The sequence below is a fragment of the Grammomys surdaster genome, unplaced genomic scaffold (genome assembly GCF_004785775.1).
Source record: "Grammomys surdaster isolate TR1022 unplaced genomic scaffold, NIH_TR_1.0 1036, whole genome shotgun sequence".
Classification (NCBI taxonomy): Eukaryota; Metazoa; Chordata; class Mammalia; order Rodentia; family Muridae; genus Grammomys; species Grammomys surdaster.
Window position 1 is genome coordinate 1,254,629 of NW_021605455.1, and position 22,877 is coordinate 1,277,505.

General features: G+C 38.4%; 1 protein-coding gene across 3 annotated transcripts in view; it reads left to right on the plus strand.

The window, feature by feature from the left end:
* Positions 1 to 22,877, plus strand: part of Smad2 (SMAD family member 2) — a 68,342-nt gene that overhangs the window by 38,539 nt on the left and 6,926 nt on the right. For all 3 annotated transcript variants that reach the window (XM_028783200.1, XM_028783198.1, XM_028783199.1), the window contains exons 3-7: positions 10,251 to 10,340; positions 11,328 to 11,521; positions 12,446 to 12,580; positions 15,966 to 16,040; positions 22,612 to 22,665. In XM_028783200.1, the coding sequence (XP_028639033.1) occupies positions 10,251 to 10,340; positions 11,328 to 11,521; positions 12,446 to 12,580; positions 15,966 to 16,040; positions 22,612 to 22,665 (548 nt within the window). The remainder of the gene's footprint in view (positions 1 to 10,250; positions 10,341 to 11,327; positions 11,522 to 12,445; positions 12,581 to 15,965; positions 16,041 to 22,611; positions 22,666 to 22,877) is intronic.

The following is a 22,877-nucleotide window of genomic DNA, read 5'->3' on the forward strand; positions in this document are numbered from 1 at the left end:
GAGGTGGGAGGTGGGAGGTGGGAGGTGGGAGGTGGAGGCAGGAGAATCTCCAGAAGCTAGTGGCCAGATCTGTTAGTGTCTGAGGCATCTTGTTGCAGGAAAAAAAAAAATAGTGGAGAGGACTAACGCCTGTTTGTCCTTTGGTGTCAGCAGGTGTCACAACATAGCTCAGGGGAAAACAACTCCCAAGGTGCTGTTGTGCAATCGTGTGTGTGCTGTCTGTCTCTCCCCCCCCCCAGCGCCCCCCCCCCCCAATGTCTCTCGATGTCTATCAATGTCTTCTTACCCTTTGTGTAGTGTGGTGGCAGGTAGAATATTCAGTTTGGAAGCTTTTTGTTACTATGATCATCTTTGATTCCTGTGTTATCCAAAATGCAAACTTTTAGATACTTAAAAGCAAAAGGATTGGTTTGTCATCAGTAGAAATAATTATGGCTTTTTAGTTGCAGATTCTTTCCTACAAGTCCATATTGTGTGAGTATATCACTCATCAAGAGCTAGAGTCTCAAGTGAAGCTTGTTTTCTCTAATTGATTAACCCACTTAATTTGCTCAGTTTTCAACCTTCTTTAATTTTTCCATGGCATACCCTATATTCTTAACCACTTGGATATGCAGAAGAAACACTCTCTTTTTTTTTTTTTGTTTAAAGATTTATTTATTATATATGAATACACTTTAGCTGTCTTCAGACACACCAGAAGAGGGCATCAGATCTCATTACAGATGGTTGTGAGCCACCATGTGGTTGCTGGGATTTGAACTCAGGACCTCTGGAAGTGCAGTCAGTGCTCTTAACCACTGAGCCATCTCTCCAGCCCCCGAAACATTCTCTTTTGACAAAGGTTATAAAAAACAAATAAGTCAAACAACAGTTGTTTACTGTTGTATACCATGCAGATAACATGAATAGTAAAAATAGTTTAAAGATTCATTGGGTTCTGGGGATTGTGTCTTCTTTTGCCCAAATTTGGTGCTCGTTTTTCTTTTCTTTTGTCCTCTCCCCGACTACCTCCCCAACTTTGAACTCAACTCCACCTACATCTGCCTTTTGAGTGCTAGATAAAAGGCTTGACTACTTCTCTCCTGTCCTGGTCTTTCTTTTCCGTTTATATATAGTACTGGAAATTAAGCCCAAGATCTTTACACATGCTAGGTAAACATGCAACAACTGGGCTATATCCTTAGCCCTTAGAGTTTTGGAAGAAGACCTCAGTTTGTAGCTCAGGCTGGCCTGAAACCTGAGACTTTTCCTGCTGGCTTTCAGTGTTAGTATAGCAAGTTTGTATACAGAGGTCCAGAGCCAAGTGAGTGCTTTCTTGAACTGAGTTGTAACAGTTGCTTTTTAGTTTTCAATAATATGTATATGCATAAATTAAAAGTATATGAATATAAACATTTGTAGATATTTGAAATGAAGTACAAAATGTTAGTGTATAGAATATGTCTTCTAGGATACATCGTATAAATTGTGCTAGATTTGAATTTTAAATTGAGCTTCAAATGTAAGCTTATGGTATTGGATGAATAAAAAACTTGTAATGTTTTCTTGTTTGTTTGGTGGGTGGCTGTGGGTGTGCTGTGAGCACAGATGCCACAGTGTGGATGTCTGACAACTTTCAGGAGTTAGTTCTTTCCTTCCACCTGGTTGAAGCAGGGTCTACTGTGCCGCTGCATGTTCCAGGCTACCTGACCTGCGGTTTGGGACTTTCCAGGAGATTTTTCAGTCTCTACCCTCCCGTCTCACCTTAGCAGTGCTGGGATTACGTAGTTGGACACCTGTGCATGTAGGGATTGAACTCAAGTCAGCAGGCTTTTATGGCAAGTACTTCTTCTACTGAGCCATTATGTAGGCCTAGGAAGAATGTAAATGTGCTAGTTATAGTACTTCCTGTAAATGCGATTAATAGGGAAATTTGATAAGGACTTCTTTCGAGTTTATTGCTAAATAATTTTGTGCATGCAGTGATAATTAGTACGTACATATGCTGATGAATATGGTTGTCATGTTTGTGTCCTTAGAATTTTAATAGATGTTCTATTTTTTTTCTCTATACGTTCCCCCCCCCCACGGTGAATATAGACACAAAAAGCTATATAATCCACATGTGATCATTTGTTCTAGAGAAACTATTCCATACAAAGGACTTGTGTGGCTTTGCATTAGATGCAAACACAACAGTGCTTGCTCATCTGGCTTCGTAGTAATGCAAGGACATCTTATTTCAACATATTGCAGTATTCTTTCTAAATTGCATTAATATGCAGTGTTAAATTTAGTTAGAAGTCAGTAGACCATTTCTTCTGGTATAATTTTCAGAAGCTAAGCTGTTTTACAAATGTCCTGAAGTTAGGCAGTCAAACAGTGAATGTAGAGTTAATGTGTTTGGGGCATTGCTATCATTGTTAAGAGATGATAAAACTTTCAGTCCTGCAGTACCACAAAATAGAAACAACAACAAAACCTGTTTGTTTAGGATACTTTATTTTCACTCTGCAAGTCTTTTTTATACATTCCTTTTGTTATCTGTAGTAGTTGCAAACCCCTTGTTATTATACACCAGGTTCTTTTTGATTTCCTGTAATGTCATTTAAATGTATAGAAATGAAATTTAGTGTAAGAGATGTTCCTGCTTCTGTTTCTGAGAATAAACCTACTACATAGTAAACCTACTGTATAGTCCAGCCTGGCTTGAACTGGATCTAGGCCTTGTTTTAGATTAGTGTCTCAGGTGCTTAGATTCCAGACATAGGTCATCATTTCTGGCTTTTTTTTTTAACCTTATAAAATTTTCATATCTGAAGTGTGTGTATCATGTGTTCAGACAAATTAGGTTTGTCAGGTGAATGCACCAGTGCGCCATATGAACTGTTATTACCTGGACTGTTCTTCCCAGTGAGTCTGCTGCTAAGCAGTGTTTGAACTGACTTCAGTGTATTGCCCCTTGTAGAACTTCATGTAAATGAATCCGTTCAATAGCTAATCTTAACTGCTGAGCTTCTTTCAGCCAACAGAATATTTATTTCCGAGATCATCAGTATATCACTCTTACTGGTATTCAGACTCCTGGGAGAGCTGGGGTGGGGTGGCAGAGAGGCAGAGTGCTTCCCTAGTGCACTAGTACAGTGTAGTTAGCAGGTAAGACCCTGGGTTCAGTCTCACCACACAGCCTCACATTGGAATTCTTTGCACTTTCATATACTTTAGAATAATTTCATCAACTGCAGTGTCACAAAAGTGTTTTGCAAAGATAATGGCTATAATAAATTGGGAAGACATGAAAGACATGGACCATGTTAAAGAAAAGTAGGCATCATGATATGGAGTCATTTTATCTGAGAATGCAGTGTATATTTACAGCTTTTTAAAATGTCTGTCTTTTTGGCTGCTGCTAAAGAAGTCTTATGTGTCTTGTTGAATCTTTTTCTAAGTGTTTTACCTTTTTATACTTAATTTATTGCTGGGATATTGGGAATACAGGGGATTTTATCATTTGCTTTTTATATCCTATAACATTGCTCAGTTTACTAGTGTGTTGTACAAGATCTTCATAGATACCCTAGGATTTCTGTATAAAGTGTAGGTATTAGTCCCAATAAAGCAGTTAATATTTCTTCCTTTTCTACAGTTTTTGTTTTTAATTTTCCTTTCTTTGTTGTACCAAGTAGGACCTGCTATCCAATGCTGGTCTCACATCATTTTCTGTAAAATTTTAAAACATCAATTTGATTTTTTTTCTAAATGAGTGGGAATTGAACCCAGGTCCTTCCTTTTTGAGTACTGGGGATTGAGCCCATGGCCGGCTTCCTTCCTCATTCAAGCAAGCACCTCTACCACTAAGCTGTGTCCCAACCTTCCTTTTAATTCTCACAAAATTGACATGGTATTCAACTTGGAATCCTCCTGCCTCAGACTCCTCAATAACTGGTATTACAGTCCTGCACCACCTCGCCTCCCCCTACCCCTGTGTTTGTGCAAATACTTTGTGTATACTTGAATTTGTTAACATTGTACAGGTCTTCTGTGACTTGCAGGTGAGTAGGGTGTATTTGTCCTGTCTATTTAAAGAATTACTGAGATTGTTCCCATATTGATTTCTTACCGATCTGTCAGGTTTGCTTCCTGTTTTGTTACCCCTTTTTCTTCTTATGGTACCTGTTAGGAGTAGAACAGTGGCATCCTACAGGATAGAGAGCACCCTGCCCTCAGCTATATCCCCAGCCAACATGTATCTTGGATCCGACTTTAGATATTTTCAGGACTGTTAGTGTCTTATGTCTTTTTTCTTTAATCTTTGTCTTAAATATTTTATTTTTAGTCTTAAATATTATTGTTATGGAATTTAGAGGCTATCTCTTGGATTCTAAGTCTTGTCAGTAAGGAACTTATAGATATACTTAGAAGGAAGCTCAAGAACACTTTTATTAGGATTTCAGAGAAAGGAAAACTGTCCTGGTAATTGCCCGGGAGAAGGTGGGAGAGAAGATTCCCCTTATATAAGACTGAAAAAAGCAGTGGGTTTTGGCAAGCAACCACATGGATGCAGAAGAGGGGAAGGGCTTCAGAGAAAGTGAAAAAGCCCTAAGGACCTCAGAACAGCATGCTCATGCTTTGGCCAGTATCTGAAAGAGAAAGGAGATGGAAAAAAAGGAAAAGGGAAAGTTATACTTTCCTGGGTAATAGGAAAGAGCGCCAGTCCCAGGGCACTGCATGGTGGAAGCTTTGCAAGTGGCTTCATGGAGGAAGGGTTTCCTGGGATGACAAGCACGTTGCTCAGTGTGTGTGTGTGTGTGTGTGTGTGTCTGTGTGTCTGTGTGTCTGTGTGTCTGTGTGTCTGTGTGTCTGTATATATGTTTTATGTATATGAGTGTTTTTCTTACATATATGTGTATGTACTGTGTGTGCCCTCGGAGTTCGAAAGATGGTGTCTGATTCCCTGAGCTTGATTTAGAGGTGATTGATTGTAAGCCACTGTATGGGAGCCAGAAACTGAATCTACGCATTCTGTACTAGCAACAAGTACTAATCACTGAGCTGTAGCTCTCTAGCCCCTTCTTTCATCTGTCATGTCCTCAGATAAATCAGCTTTTCTCAAGTGGACTTCCAGCCAGGTGATTTACAAACTCAACTGGATTAATTCTTAAGAGAAAAGACAATAGTATGTACTATCTAATCTTTGAAGTAGGTTGGAATGCCATGTTGTTACACAGGGATGCATATACTCCATTCATTTGACCGGGGTTGAGGGGGTTGCGGGGAGTTGTTAAGGAGGTGCAGTTATGATATTTACCTTTGTAGTGTTATAGGAAAATGGAAGGTTGAGGAAGGATGTCCCATCCTCAGTGTCTCCCAAAGCTGTTAATCCTTGTAATGTTCCCCCTCAAGAATTGAGTCTCAAAATTATTTAGAAACTAGACTAGGGGTCAGTGTAAATCCCCAAATACTTACACCATTTTTGGCTTCCAGCCAGGACAAGACCAAGGATATTTCCAGCTTCCTGGCCAAGGGCAAGAATCTGGTCCTCATTCCCAAACTGCCTGCATCGTTTCTATGTTCTGCCAACCATTGTTTCTGATAGTACTCTACTGTTCATTAAACACTGCCTGTGTAGACACAGTTCATCAAAAACTGTTCTTTATTTAAAATACATCATTTTTATATACCTTTCCTTAGAAGTGGAATATTAATGTTAATTACTGTTGCTGTGGCTGGATTTAAATATCATTTGGGCTTTGTTGTCTGTTATTATATGTGGTTCTTTGTGTTTCTTCTGTCGTGTCTCTTTGGTTTTTTTTTTTTTTTGGTCTTCCTTTTGGCGTTAGTTGTCTTAGTTCTGGCTACTCTTTAGATTATAATAGCATCCTTTGTTTTGCAATGAAGCAGTTGCTTTTACAATGCTGTTTATCTACTGTTGTCTAAAACTTACATTCATGTGTTCTTTAGGTTGCAAATTTTTCTACAGCCCCCTTTTCTTAGAAATTATAAGAAAGTAAAATACCACCTTTTATATTTACAAATTAACATTTTTAGCTTTTAACTTTTTCATGATATTGGATTTTCTTCTGTTATTTTTTTTTTAATCTTGAAGTGTTTATTTTCTTTTGGTAGTATTTTCTACAAAGTCTGCTAGAAACAAGTTGGTTGAGTTTTTGGTCCTCAGAACATAGTTGTGTCTTGACTTTGCAAAGGCTACTTTGCTTGTTTATGGGCTTGTGAGTTAAAAGTTCTTTTCTTTTCCTTGCATAAAGATGTTGCATTGTCTTCAAACTTCCATTGTTTCTTAAGGGATATTGTGCTGCTGTCTCTGCATGTAATGGTTTGTTCTTCCTAGACTGCTGCCAAAATAAAGCAGACAAGGTTGTAAAGGCAGTAAGAATAGCTGTTAGTTTGTAGTTTCCACAGAGAGGGAAGGTGTGGTTTCAGTTTTGTCTTGAGATGACTGAGCATTAAAGGAAGAAAAATAGAGACCCCAGTCTCTAATAGAAGATCCACTGGTGTCAGTACAAGTGGCTCCTCCATGTGCTAACTTGGTACTTACTCAGGGTAGGGACTGTTTTTTTTTTTTTTTTTTTCTGGAGTAGGAGTGGGGCCTTCAGAGGAATTGTCTGCCTGAGGGTCTTTAGAGGCACTCAAGAGAGTTGGGAAAGATTTGTACCAAAAGGTTCTAAGAGAAGACAGTGCCTGTCATAACTCGTTAGGTAGTTTAAATTCTTTGGTGTTCACCAGGCCTCTTGGGTGTTTCAGTTTAGTTTTTTATTAAGTTGGAATGTTTTAAGGCTTGAAAATGTTCCGGCCATTTTCCCCAGCCAGTAATTTATTTCAGTCTTTTTTTTTAAATTTTTTTTCCTCTGTATTATACAACTGCACACATAACTATGGCTTCATTTTGTTGAGAGTCTTTTATTCTTCTTGGTTAGATCATTTCTGCTAATGTATAAATTTACTGATACATTCTTTGGCCATTGGGCTCTTTATTTCAGAGTTTGTAATTTCCAGTTTTAGCATTTTTGTAGTTTATATTTGTTGAGATTCCTGATCTGTTCATAATTTCAGGAACATATCATAAATTACTTTAAAGCTGTCATCCAGTTGTTTCTGTTACTTTTTATTGTTTGGCTTTTAGTTGTTTACTAGTTATGTGAAACAGCATCGTCCACCCTCTGAAGAGTGAGCTTTGCTTTAGGAGTCTAGTAGTTCCCTATCTAGGCTTGACTTCTGCTGTTGCAGAGGCTGCATTCTCAGAGCTTTGCACTTTTCCAAGTGCTGGTTTTATCAACCCCCACAGCCTATCCACATGCCAAGGATTTGGGCAGAGGTCATTGTTGTTTGAAGATTTCTCCCCGGTGGCTCTTTTATTTACAGTTAAACTACAATTTTATGCATGCGTTCCAGTTGTCCTGAATCCCTGAGGTTGGGGACTGCCCTCAAGTAAAAAGTGTTAGAATAGAGCTCTCATCCGCAAGTCAACACCTTTCACATTGCATGGTTCTTTCTATTTATCTGTAAATACTTTAATAATTGGTTGGTCAGAGCTGTGGTTTAAGGAAAACTGACCTAACTGAAGCTCCTGGACTTCACTGGAAGCAGTTTGCTTTGAGTTAGTATGTCCTTGTGTCTGCGTGCTTGTGAACTCAGGCCGACTTGTGGTGTACTTCTCAATCTGGTAGGACCAGTCTCTCCTGGGCCTTCTTGTGGCTCTTATTATGTGTTATATACTTAGAGAATCTTGTCTAGATTGTAAAATCTGTGAATTAGGGGCATGTTTCTCTTCCTGTGCTTTGTGTTTAGTTTTGTTAAAGTTGTTTCTTTAGTAATTACACATACTTACTAGTTGTTTAGTAGGTGCTGTTACAAAGTGGATCTGTTTTTGAAGTGTTCTGGCTGGGTGTGGTGATGCATAACCATAATCCAGCACTTGGGAGGCTGAAACAGCAGTCTGTTTCAAGCCAGCCTGAGCTACGTTTAAAACAAACAAGCAGACGCTTTAGTAGCTAGAATTAACATTTGTAAACAGTCTTTCCAGTTTGAGGGCTATAGCAAGTGAAAGCTGAGCTGCATGGTGGCATGATGGCGGCCAGGCTGCGATCTGTACCATCACATCTGGAGCATTCCCTTTCCTACCTTGTTCTTGATTCCTGGGTTTTTTTCAGGCCCAGGGGAGTACAGCTTACATGCTTTGTGCCCTAGATTCTGGTTCTCCTGTTCTCTGAGAAAATGTTTTTCCTAATACCATGACAGAGTAGCCTCCAGTTATCTGTTGTTATTTTCCTTACATTGTTTCAAAGAAAGAATCAGCCACAACTCAGTTCAGAGTCACAGGAGGAAGGTCTAGATTACCCTCATTTCTTGGCCTCTTTTGCTTTTCATAGTATGGTGATATGCTATTAAACAGTGAGACTGTTGGGGCTGGAGAGATGGCTCAGTGGTTAAGAGCTCTGACTACTCTTCCAGGGGTTCTGAGTTCAATTCCCAGCAACCACATGGTGGCTCACAACCATCTGTAAAGGGATCGATCTGAAGCCTTTTTCTGGTGTATCTGAAGAGAGCCTCAGTGTAGTTTTGTTTTGTTTTGTTTTGTTTTGTTTTGTTTTGTTTTGTTTTGTTTTCTTTTCTTTTCTTTTCTTTTCTTTTCTTTTCTTTTCTTTTCTTTCCTTTCCTTTTCTTTTCTTTTCTTTTCTTTTCTTTCTGTCAAGTGACACTGTGTAAAACATGGAGCAGCTCAGGGAAATGTCCAAGTGTGCTCTTTTCCCTTTCCTAGCCCTTTTCTTCCTCTCCCTCTGCCCCACTCTTCTTTCTTTCTCTCTCCTTCCCAGGAACTGCTCAATTCCAGTTACTGTGTACTCTAAAAATCAGGAGTGCCCTGTAGCTGGCTAGCTGTTTTAAGGGTCCTGGATCAGTCTAGACAGCTGCTTTCAACTTATGGGTTACAACCCTTTTGAGGAAATCCTCAAACTATCCTTTCATAGAGGTCACCTAAGACCACTAGAAAACACTGGTATTTACATTTCAATTCATACCAGTAGCAAACTTACAGTTATGAAGTAGTAGTGAAAATAATGTTGTGGTTGGGGTCAGCACAGCATGAGGAAGGAACTGTATCAAAGGGCTGTACCATTGGGAAGGGTGAGAGCCGCTGCAGTAGACTGTATTTTAACCAGCACTTGCTTTCTTGTTGCTCTTTATTGATCCACCTAGCTTACAAATGGTGAGCAAATGTGAAATTTAATCAGTTGTTTATTCTTAAAAGTTATTAGAAATATTCCTGTTTTTCCTCAAATTTTATTGTCTTTGGTAATATGTGAGAAGTAAAATTGAGTCTCAAATTTTTATTTGACTGGTTTAAAAAGTACAGCTTCATAGACAAGAGACAAGGCAATCAGAAGGTCCATTCTGAAGGTTTGTTTTAAAGTTTTTCCTTTACCCACAGGCCAGTTATTACTTTGAAATGAGATTGTAGTTCAGGGGAAATAGAGTGAATTACCTTTGATCTGACTATGTTATGGAAAGAGATGTGGAAAAAAATTAAGATGTGTTATATTAAAATAACTTTAGTTTATGTTATTTTGTGCTTTATAAATAGTGGCACGAAAGCAATTACAGCTTTCAATAAATGAAATTTGAGTATTACAACCAGATAACCTGGAAATACTAACTGTGGATGTGTCTGGTTTGTTTAATTACTTATTTTGAGACAGGATCTCATAGACCAGGCTGGCCTTGAATTTACTGGGTTAGTTTAGACAAGCAGTGAACTGATCCTCCTGTTTCCACCCTCCACACGATGGGATTACAGGTGTGTGCTATCACATCCAGATGATAAGTGTTGCTTTTAGCTAGACCTTTTCTATATGAAAAGTACCAGTTGACAGTTGTTAATTGAAGTGATTTTTGTTGTTTTTTAAAACTGAATAATGAAATGAAGCCCCGTTAATGAGGTTGATGGCATAGGATGAACTCTTTGAATAGAAATTGGCAAGGACGTTTATAGGTATGATTTCATTAGGTTAGCGAGCATTGGTGTTCACATATAAAAAACATAATCATAACTTATTTGGAGTCACATGTTCCATTTATTGGCTTCCTTCATATAGAAAATATAGTGGCCAGTACTGACCCGTTATGGGTGAAGCTATGTATATTTTCTGGGTGAAGGAAGTATTCTGTACATTCTCCATGCTTTGCATCATGGTATTTTGAATAACCATGCTTCCATGTTCACATCAACTTTTTGTTTTTCAATTTATGCACAGCACTTGCTCTGAAATTTGGGGACTGAGTACAGCAAATACGGTAGATCAGTGGGACACAACAGGCCTTTACAGCTTCTCTGAACAAACCAGGTGAATATTCTGCCCTCCATGGGACCCTAGAGACTGTGTGGGAGGGTGCGCTGTGGAAGAGCTCGACTGGGGTGTGTAGTGTAACTTTTGCCTAGGATGTTAACGCACTGTGAGTAAGGCATAGCATGTAAAGTATTTGCGTGCCAGTATTAAAAATATGTTAATGTTTCAGCTGATGTTTTGGTCAATGCAATTTTAGTTTTGAATCATTAAATTATTGTGTCCCATTAAGAATAAGACCTTCTTATAACTATATACTCATTGTAGTCCAATATTAGATACATTCATTACTGGCCTAATTTTTAAGTAGATACATAACTAGTTTTTTCTAAATTTCTTGTTATCATATCTAAAGCTCATCTTTACACTAGTATGTATTTGATGAACCTCTTACATCACAGTTAACAGTAGGCTAACTTGTTTTTCTGTCATGTTTTTTTAAAATCACTTCATTCTCTCTTAAACATATTGGTATTTGTCCATTCCATTTCATCACCATCTGCATTTCTGTGTGAGCCACATAAATAAACCCCCAGATATCAAGAGTCACACTTAAATAACAAGTTACATTAGTCTGAATAAGTTACTGTCACATCATTGTTGATATTTGCCATTTTCATACTACTTCCTTTTTTTGACAACCAGTTGCCTTCAGAATTAATGCTTTTGAAAGAGTTTAGCTTTTTATAAATGGATGTTGATGAAGTTCTCAAGTATAGCCACATAACCCTGTGTAGACCACTTGCCATACAAGGCTACCCTTGCATTGGCATGCGAGTTGTTATATGTACACCGATAGGGGACAGGCGCAAGTGGCGCTGCTTGCTCAATCCACACCAGGTTGTGTCCTCCTGGGTATCATCACTAAAGCTGACTCAATGGCTGTGTTCTCCTTCATATCCTCTTAGTGTGTTAACTTAGCCCTGTTGATGACACCTAGTCACTCCTTTTAAAAGTACCCTCCTTTTTCCCCTTGCTTCCATATAGGTCTCTTGATGGCCGTCTTCAGGTTTCACATCGGAAAGGGTTGCCACATGTTATATATTGCCGGCTATGGCGCTGGCCGGACCTTCACAGTCATCATGAGCTCAAGGCAATCGAAAACTGTGAATATGCTTTTAATCTGAAAAAAGATGAAGTATGTGTAAATCCTTACCACTACCAGAGAGTTGAGACACCAGGTAGGAAAACTGTAGATGGTTTTTGGTTTTGTTTTTCTGTTTTTAAACTAAAAGGATGACTGAAGGCTAGTATTCCTTATGTCTCACGGAAGTTTTAATATAAAATTCTAATAAACTACGTTAAATTGAGCATGTTATTTGGTAGAAGTTATAAATGTTCTTTTAGTTTTTAAACTTTTATGAAAAAAGGTATCTTGGAAAAGGGACAAGTCTCTTGGGAGCATACTTAGTTGGACAACAGGTATATATCTAGGAAGTCCCTCAGATATGCTGTTCTGAGAGCTACCCATGTCTCTGTAACACAACCTGCTTCCAACATTCTATTCTTTAAGTGCTTTCAGAAGCACTTGAATGACAACATTTTTATACAAGTAATTTAGTGAACCTTATAGTAGGACTATTTGTTTAGTGAACTAATAGGCTTAAAACCTTAAAAAAAAAATCATACTATTAGAAAAAAAATTTAAGTCCACTTTCGTGAAGACATTTTCCCGTTTTCCCTCACCAGTTTCTTTCAGACAGGGTTCCTCTGTGTAGCCTTGGCTGTCTAGAACTCTCTCTGTAGACCTGGTTGGACTTGAACTCAGAAATCTGTCTGCCTTCCCAGTGCTGGGATTAAAGGCCTGTGCCACCACCTGGGCTCCCTCACCATTTCTAATGGAATGCTATAAATTCTTATGATAATATAGTACTGATAGAGTCATATTGTTACCCAAAATGAATAAACATGAATTTGGAGAGTTAAATGGTAAATTATGTAAATCAACTCCATGATCAGATTTGTCAGTTCTTTAGTGTCGTAATACTAGATAGGTGTGCCCAGACTGAAAAGTGAGCTTCTGCCTTCTCCCCTATGAAAGCTCTGAGTAAAAGCCCCTTCGCTTACCCCCGTGCCACTAACACAGATCTCCTTAACTCTTACAGTCTTGCCTCCAGTCTTAGTGCCTCGGCACACAGAGATTCTAACAGAACTGCCACCTCTGGATGACTACACCCACTCCATTCCAGAAAACACAAATTTCCCAGCAGGAATTGAGCCACAGAGTAATTACATCCCAGGTACTTTTGCCTTGAGAGTCTCTTAAAACTTAGGTAAATAGAAATCTTGTAACAAATGCCCAAGTGTTAGTAATGTGGTTTCATTTTCAGGGTGCTCTTGACTTTGGACAGAAAAGTCTGATTTGTGGGGTGATTATTTTGCTTTCCATACATTAAATGGCTTGTTTTTATTTTTATTCCATAAAATATTTTTATTATTATATTAAAATGTATTATAAAATTAAGCTATACTATTTTATTATAAAGGTTTACATTTTATTTTGCAGTGGCTTTAAACAAAGTCCTATGAGAAGTAGAAAAAGGCCCTTGTAAAGTTGTTACAGCTGTTGGGGTAGAGACAAGCGCAGAGCCTAGGTGTAGTGTATGGTTTAAGAACAGCATCCCTGGCCAGGCAGTGGAGGCGCAAGCCTGTAATCCTAGTGTTGTGGGTGGGGGGTGCAGAAGCAGGCGAATCTCTGAGTTCAAGGCAGCCTGGTCTAAGGAGTAAGTTCCAGGACAGCCAGGGCTCTACAGAGAAACCCTGTCTTGAAAAAACAAAAAAAGAAGAAAAAAGAAAAACATCCCTGGAACAAATACAAGCAGACATTTAAGTAATCATTTTTTCATGAGTAATTTGGTAATGCTTAAGGTAATTGAATATTTAGTACATATAGCATTTTAGTTTTATACATAAACAACACATTGAAAAAATAGAACATGTTTAATTATGGTTCTCCTGGGTCTTCTAATGAAAACTGACCAGATTCAACTGCATAGTTCTCAAATTTTGTAAAAATTTTGTTTGCAGAGTATTTGGAATATGTGTGCACAAGTGAAAGGAGTCAGAGCTTTGTGGGTTCAGTTATCCACTTCCATCCTTGCATGAAGGCAAGGGTTGAACTCAGGTAGCCATGCTGTGAGGGGACACTGCCCACTCACCTTCTGCTCTAGTCTCTTGTTTTCTGTGGCCTAGTAATAGTTCACAATTCAGTACCAACCCTGTAGTTCTTACTATTTTCTAGGAAAAACAACTACTGTTCTGTTAGTTTTCTTACCTACAATTTCGTTGCGTTTCCACTAACAGAAACTAATTTAGGAATTAATTGTAGTCTGGATTTTTAGTGTCTCTGAGTCTCTGCCTGCCTCATCTCCTTTTATTTTAAATAGTTAAGATTTTGTTATTGTGCTTTGTTTGTTTGTTTTTGAGACAGGGTTCTTCTGTGTAGCCCTGCTCGTCCTGGAACTCCATCTATATATCTGTATATATCAGACTCAAAGATCCTGCCTTTACCTCCTGAGTCCTGGAATTAACGGCAGGCACCATTGCAACAGGCCAAGAGACTCAATTTAAGGGCATCCCTGTCCTATGCCACCCCCTCTAGCCCCAGGTGATGGTGTAGAGAACATTTTTGTGATATTAGCAAGGAAGAGGAGATAGGAGCATCCTAGTACAGTGGAGTGAGATGAAGGAGAGAAGAATCATAAAATGAAATGTTTCCTTTTTTGGGAGAATTGGGCCTCTTTTCGAAAGTGGAGGATTTAAGTCTTTCATGTGGCACCTGTTGTCACTCCATAATGCTAACAAATTAAAGTGGGAGTACACTGAGACCCACACTAGAGAATTGCAATAGCAATACTCAGAATGCTTTGTCTTCACATATTAAGAATTTGGACTTACGTTTTTTCTTTATTTTAACTATTTAGATATTAATGGCTTTGATGGTGCACACTTTTAATCCTAGCACTTGGGAGATAGAGGCAGGTGGATTTCTGAGTATGAAGCCAGCCTGGTCTACAGAGTGAGTTCCAGGACAGCCAGGGCTACAGAGAGAAACCCTGTCTCAAAAAAAAAAAAAAAAAAAAAATTAATGTTTCATAAAGTAGCAAATTAGAAATAAAAATATACCAATTGTTTTTCTGGACACTGTCAGCTGCCAGTGACAGCAAAACCAAAGAATTTACTTTTGCTCCATTTCAAAATAATTTTCTTCAAAATCTTTATTTTTATTATTTAAAATTATACATACTATTTATGTGTCCATGTGTGTGTGAGTGCAGGTGACCACAGAGTTCAGAAGAGGGCATTGGATTCACTGGAGCTGAGTCCCATGATGTGGATGCTAGGAACTGAATTCTGGTTCTTTGTAAGAATAATACCTGCTCTTAACTACTGATATTCCTCTAGCCTCTTGAAAGATCTGTTAACAATTTTTTAAATGCTAATAGTTTATTATCAATTCATAGGTAAATTATGGAGGAAGATGAAGAGATAAAATGAGATAAAGTGTCTTAAAGTTTAGCTTTCTCCATCTTAGAACTTAGAAACACTGATGTTTAGACTGGCAGATCTTAAATTTTCTTAATTTTAATCTTTAAAATAGTATATGATGATGTGAATTATTGTTTTTATTTCTTTATTGTTTGGTTATATTAAAATAACTTTAAAAATTTTAGCATTAGTCATATTGCTACATTGACTTCTAATGAGAATTTAGGGGCAGTCTGCTTGTTTGTTCATTTGGTTTTTTTAAAGACAGGTTCTTACTATGTTGACCGGGCTAGCCTCGCACTTACAAAGACCCTCCTGCCTCTGCTTTCCAAATGCTGGGGTTTAAGGTGCCCTTCTCCCCATTGACTGATATCAGAATCTTTTTTTATGTCATGTGCCTGCATTATTTAGAGTTGTTAAAAATTGAAAATGGTACGCTGTTGAGTATCTTTTGTACTTTTTTCCCTTAAAATCACAAATGATGAAATTGCATGTATGCTCTTATTATTTTCTTTGAAATTTACTCCGCTGTACAGACGCCTCTTGAGTATATATACCTTTTATTCAGAAAATGTATTGGAAATAATGTTAGAATCCTAAGTTTTCAGTAATTTATGTCTATCTTCTGCTTTAAGCATTTAGAATTATTAAGCAGGTAGGAAGTTGAGCAGGGCAGGTGGGAGCTTTTTCAGGTAGAATCCAGGCTAGCTCAGTCCTGAGTCATGTTACTGTAACCTCTAGATAAAATTGGTGTAGTCTGAAATCAGAGCTGTGTGTCCGTCCATGCCTGATGTCCACTAGGTTTTTTTGTTTTTAATGAGAATACCAGTGTCTATGAATCGTATGAGAGGCATCTATGAAGTTAGGTTTTTGGGTGTTGTTCCAGAATATATACACATGAACCAGGTGGTAAATAATGTCTAAAAAAATATGCCAAGGAAGCTGGATTATGTTACAAGCCGTGCTATCAATTCACTTGCAAAATGTGAATTAGAGCTTCAACTGCAAACTCAATTTTGCTTTTTATGGTGATACATACTTTTTTGGTTTTCTAAGTGATTCATTGCTTGTATTTGGTAGCTAGGAGAAAAAGCAGAAATGAAATCAACTATACTTGATTCATTCTAAACTTTCTAGAAACACCACCACCTGGATATATCAGTGAAGATGGAGAAACAAGTGACCAACAGTTGAACCAAAGTATGGACACAGGTAAGTACGAACTTCTCAGTCATTAGCCATTGATCTGGTCTTCTGTGGTCTCAGAGCATGCCACTAGATTCCGCCAACCGCACATCAAGAATATGTGAGGATAAAACTTGAGTGTGGGGGCTCAGTGGCTAAAGATGTCTGCAACTCTGACAACCTGAGTTTGGTCCTCAGATCCCACAAAGCAGAAGGAGAGAATCAGCTCCTGTAAGTTGTCTCTCGACCACCACACATGCACTGTGGCAGGCACATGTCCACATTAACAGCTACCCATCACAGTGTGAGGAAGAGCACCGTTGTGTCAAGAGCGATGTTTGTTGGCATCCTGAATTTAGAAAAGTTGAGAAATGTACCCAGAATGCAAACCTCCCATCTTGGCAGTATCTGAACTATCAGATGAGGCTGTACGGTCATTATGAATGTGTATGACTTTGTGCGGTTGGTAGATGTTTCTCTTACTAGAGTTAAGTGAAAACCTGAAAGTTCTCAAGGCCTTTTTTTTTTTCCAACTATTCTATGCTGCTGTTTAAAGTTTTAATTACCCCATGAAAAACCATGATCACCCTAGTAACAGGTTTGTAAAGAGGAATTGAGAATAGAATAGGGGGACCCACATTTCTGTGTGTCTTTAACTTAATAGTGAAGCCTGAATTATAGTAAAGTATTTACATAAAATACCTTGTTCCTGGTCTAATTTTGATTAGTTTCTGATAATTAGCTATTATATCCAGTGTTGGGAAAGTTCAGCATATATTATTATATACCTCGGAGCTTTACACTACTTGTTAATTGATAAATTCTATAACCCAAGGAAACCAAGTAAGGGTACCCATGTGAGTGCTTTAATGCCACTGTCTAGTGTGATTTATTCAACCTGTCCAACCTTAAGGATTAGTTAGTGTCACAGTCACTGTTTTATTGCTCTGAAGAGAAATCATAACCAAGGTTACTCTTAAAAAAGGAAAGCGCCAGGGGTTGGGGATTTAGCTCAGTGGTAGAGCACTTGGCTAGCAAGCACAAGGCCCTGGGTTTGGTCCTGAGCTCTGATTTAAAAAAAAAAAAAAGAAAGAAAAGAAAATGCTAAAGCATTATTTGCGGTGATTGGCTAGCCTGGTTTTGGGCTGGAGAGATGGCTCAGCGGTTAAGAGCACTGACTGCTCTTCCAGAGGTCCTGAGTTCAAATCCCAGCAACCACATGGTGGCTCACAACCATCCATAGTGAGATTGGATGCTCTCTTCTGGTGTGTCCGAAGACAGCTACAGTGTACTCATAATAAAATAAATAAATAAATAAATAAATCTTTAAAAAAAAAAAAAAGAAAGAAAAGAAAGCGCCGGGTGGTGGTGCACGCTTTTAATCCCAGCACTTGGGAGGCAGAGGCAGGCGGATTTCTGAGTTTGAGGCCAGCCTGGTCTACAGAGTGGGTTCCAGGACAGCCAGTGCTACACAGAGAAACCCTGTCTCGAAAAACAAAACAAAACAAAAAAAGAAAAGAAACCATTTAGTTGAGGTCTTGCTTTTACAGCCTTTGTAAGCAAGGTTTAGTCTTTTGTCATTGCAGTAAGGAGCATGGCAGCATGCAGACAGGTGCTGGAGTAATAACTGATTCGTAGGCAGAGACAGGGGAACTTCCTATAAGGCTACTTAAGAGTGAGCATTTAAATATTTGAGCCTGTGGGAGGACCCATCTTACTCAAACCACCACAGTAATCCAAACTGGCTTGAGACTCTGTATAAGGCTCAGACTGCCCTCTAACTCAGATCCACTTGCCGTGAGTCTGAGCCACCACTTCTGGCCTATCTAAATGATTGTTAACTGGGTTGGCATTGAAGGGGGAGGGGAGGGCTTTACATCAGTTCATATGTTAGATGCCTTTGCTGTGGCCAGTATTTATGTCTGGCTATAAGAGTTACAGACAGAAAGATAGATGGTAATCTAATAATCATTGAAATAGCATGTTACATGTGTTAATACACATGATACTTGGCTTTGCAGTTAAGTCTCCTTGACATTCAGTATATGTTAATGAACACTAGTTTTTGCACTGTCGTAGCCATTACCATGGTCTTGAAAGTGGGTAGCATGTAAATTTGTGAAGATCACTAGTGAAATAATATTCACACTTCTGTATTAAGTGCATGATTATAACAGTTAGTGAGGTTGTGGAAAAACTGGAGTGCTCATATATTGTCGATAAAAATGTAATTATAATCATTTTAGGTAAGTTTGTTGGTCTTTAGATATTAAATATAAGATTGCTGTATAGTCCCATCGTTTTACTTCTAGATCTATACCCAAGAGAATTTAAATAGGTCCATGTAAAACTTGTACAAGAATGTTTGTGTTATAAACGTTATATGTATCATTTCCAAATGGGAACAACCCAGATGTCTACCACATTTTGAATGGCTAAACAACATGAGGTATGTTCCTACAATACAGGTATGACCTGAAACCTGGGAGAGAGCATGGCTCTGCTGACACCTGTGAAAGGAAATAGTTTAAAGCCATTCAACTTGTACTGTTATACAAGTATTCGTTGGCTAATATAAAACCAGTAAGGTTTTGAGAATGCATTACTAATATAACTTAAATTTAATAGTTTATGAATTATATAGGTAATGTATTCTACTGTTTAATTTCTCTTTTCTTTTTTTTTTTTTTATAAAGCTTTGAGACTGGACCACAGTCATAAAGGGCCATCCTCATAACAGGATGACCCGAAACCCAGCAGACTAGTCCCAGACTTACGGGTGCCCTCCTACATGAGCCTATCAAATTGCTGCATTATAGGCATGTGCTATGATGCCAGGCCACGCTGTCCTTTTAAAGTTAAAGAACTAGAAAATAAAATAACCTATCATATTTTCCTATAAGCCAGTTCTGTACCCGGAGCCCACATGAGGGGCAGGAGATAAGCAACTTCAAAGCTGTCCTCTGACCTCCCATGTGCACCTTGACACACATGTTGTGCACGCTAGTTTTGTTTTTTTTTAATAAAATAACATTTATTTATAATTACAGAGTAAATCCATGCATATTTCCCTATCAAGGATGTTAACTGAATATCTTATATGTTGTTTATCTGATTGAAAAAGTTCTGTTCACCAATTTATTAATTACGACGATAGAAAATTCTAGTGTCTCATGCTTGCTAGGCAAGCCCATTACCACTCTTCTGTACCCTCAGCACAACTCCTTAGAACTGTGGCTCTGTAGCATAGCCTCCACACTCGGCACACAATACAGAGTCTGGCTCCTCTGTGTTTACTCAGGTGAACTTACATCTTCCACACAAAAATGTGAGCTCGGGAGCCGATTGCAGCTTGATTCATAATTTTAGAACATTTGAACACAGCCAAGATGTTGAGGAAGTGTTTGTAGTCCATCTGGACAATGTCAGAAATGACAGGATGTGGTGAAACTTTAGGTACGTTCTAGATGAATAATGGTGATCTGTAAAGGCCATGTAGATACTATATAACCCCAGCTGTCTCACATTCTGAAAAAGCAAACCTTCTGAAGACAGTAAGACTTGAAGGGTTATAGGGCAGTGAGGCTGATATATGTGAGAGTAAACATGGAGGAACTGTATTATATATTTGTCAAAACCCACAGAAAATAAACACAAGAGTAAGCCTTGTTAGAAACTTTGGATTCTTGATAACAAAACATGAAAGTATGTTCAGCAGTTGTAGCATGTCTACCCTTGGGGAAGGGAATCATGGACAGAGAGCCTGGGATATGAGACTTCTTTGTACTTGATACTCAATTATGCTGTGCCTCTAAAAATACTCTTTAAAAAATTGAGTTTTTTTTGTTTTGTATTTTGTAATGAAGTTTAATGAAGCTTTAAAGATATACTAAAGAAGATCCCAACATTGGGGAAAGTGTTTACAAATGATTTCTAGAAACTGGTTTAGATTTTAAAATGTATAAGTCAAAAGTGAGAGAAAAGACAATAATTAAAATTAAAAAGTGGGTACAAATAAGAATGCACTATTTATAAACAAAAGCAATTATAAAAAAGTTGTTCTTTTAAGGCTGTTAATTTGGCAAATGTCACCACACAGTGATACTGCAAAAAAATACAAGCTTGTCAGTTCTTGGTAGAACTAAACATTTTGGGAGTGAACTTTGACATGTAAAAAAAACACACAATGCTCTCTTTCGGAGAAACTCACCCTACAAACATACATGAACTTGTAAGCAAAGGATACTATCACACGAGTATTTCTCTCTATGCTTTAGGTGAAGATGGGCACTTCTTGTCCTATGGGTGGAAGGCTGTGGTGGGCCAGACTCCTCAGTAGCATTTATAATAGGAACAGTTCTTTGATCAGTTATCAGTTGTTCAAAACAGTATTTTTTAAAAGGATTGTGTTAATTAGTCACTTGATTTAAAATTTAAAATAAGCCTTTTTTTTTTCCCACATCTAAAGATTAACAGACAGCAAGTTTGCTGGTTACTTCTAATGAGTATTTCATAGATGTGGAAATACTTAAAAGCAGCTCGCTCCTCCCGCTCCAGTTGTTACTCTCTGCTGCAGGAAATACTGTGAATTTCAGTTCATCTTGCCAAGCATATTTTGACATTTCTCATCTGTACCTGTTGTGGTTTGCCAGTGGTTTTTCAAAATGGAAAAACAAAACAAAACAACAACAAAAAACCTTAATTGTTTAATATAATTGTTTTCTAAAACATAGTGATTGCTAGTTCTGTATCTGATCCACCCATGTCTGTGGTGACTGCTGCTTTACCTGTGTCATGCACATGCTGTTGTCCGTGCTGCTGTAGTGGTGAATGGTGCACTTGAGTCTCTGTGAGCTGCCACATACAGTTGCAGCTGGAGCTGACCTCGGAGAGGACGCTGCTCATGGGCTCACTGTGATTGTTGTAAGAGTGTTTAACATTTATAGCAAATATAGTTTAAATTTTGATTCTATGGCTTTTCCCTCTCATTTTGTGTATCTATGCCTTGTATTTTCTGGATTAGATTGAGAAAATTTAAACAAAATGGGAAAAAATGGAAAAATTTCTAGGAGAACAGAATTTTGTAAAGTTAATTTCAATAAAGAACTAAAGTTAACCTCACAAAGGATGCTCACAGATTTGTTTGCTAAAATTTCACAGAATCTACTAAACTCTTAAGAAATGTGCTGTGAACATATACCTGAAATTGTTACAGAGTAGAAAATGACATAAACCTTGTAAATTGCCACAAGTCTGGTCTCAGACCCTCGTATCTGTCCTCCTGTGTTTACTAATTCTTATTAGTTTTACTTGAGATTGCTGGAGAAGTTCTGATTTACTGTGTCAGCTCAAAGGCAGGTGTCCTGCTGTGGGAAAACCCTTAGTACAATACAGACAAGTGTATCTCTTGTCAAAGCTGTTCTGTTTAACTGACATGAGCCCCAATAAATGCTGTGTTATCAAAATTAGAACCGAGTCACCAAACAGCTGGCCACATGCTCTGCAACCCTGGCTGTGAAAAGACTTAATTACTTTAACTTTTACTGTATTCTGAGCCACCTAAAGATGGCTAAATGATCAGGACAAGAGAGTCAGCAAAAGAGCAGACGTTAGTCACAAAACTGCAGTAAAACAAATAATTGCAAACTACGAGAAGTGTAAATGGAAATGTCCTCTTAAGACAGGACCATTAGTGCCATAGTAGTGCATACCTTGAATCCCAGCCAGCACTGAGGAGACAAGGGCAGGTGGGTCTCTTGAGTGCAATGCCAGCCTGGTCTAGACAGTAACTTCTATGACAGCCAGAGACCTTGCCTCAAAAAAGCCTACCCATGCTGATCTCTACCTTGCTCTGTAGCTGAGGCTGAGCTTGTGATCTTCCCAGGCTTATCTTGTGATCTTGTGGATCCTCCCAGGATGTGAGCTTACAGGCATGCACCATCATCCCAGCTAAAACTGCACTTGTGCAGACCATGTTTTCATCCATACCTTGAGCATCCAAGTTACACCTTGATAGTGTTAGTGGGAGTGTGTATTGGTACCGCCTTTTGGATGATAACTTAGCCAGTATCTATCAAAACTAGAAAGGCACTAGCCCCTAGACCTGGTACTTCCTTGTAAAAACTGGCACTGATCAGTTGCAACTTGGTTCTTAAACAATCACCTGTCATTAGGGACCATGAATAGGCTGCAGCTGATACAGGTACATAGACGAGCAATAGAGAAACATCTACACAGATAAGTCATACAGATGCTTGCAACTAGTCCTGTTGGTTGTAAAAAGGGAGTGACACAAAATAGGAATATATTGGCTGATGTATTTTATAGAATACTTCTGGAAAGATACACAAACAGCTGTCAGTAGTGAGCTCTGGATGGGGGACCTGGATGGTAAGGAGACAAGTCAGTCTATGCCATGAAAAAGAAACAAGTTATTCAGTGCTTAACCCTTTGTACCTCATGGGTTGCAGCTCTCTGAGTTAAACTAAAATAACGCCTGTGTGTGTTTATTATTGGTGAAACAGTCAGAATCATTTTATTGTTACTTGATAGTAAGTTCTGGGGAAATGTCAATGTCAGCTTTCTTCCCCCATTTCAGGCTCTCCGGCTGAACTGTCTCCTACGACTCTCTCTCCTGTTAATCACAGCTTGGGTAAGTAGCTGGGACTCCTCTGTTCTCTCTGTCTTAAGGAGAATTCTCTCTGGAAATTGCTTTTTGTATGTATGAGGAAAATAAAATTATTCAGATGGTATATACTTGTCTCTTTGAGAATGGTTGATAATACAGTTGATACTAAAGGCTTTTTATTGGTGGTTAGGAGTTTATGAAACAGTCTGAGTCACTAGAACTGTTCTCTATGAAGT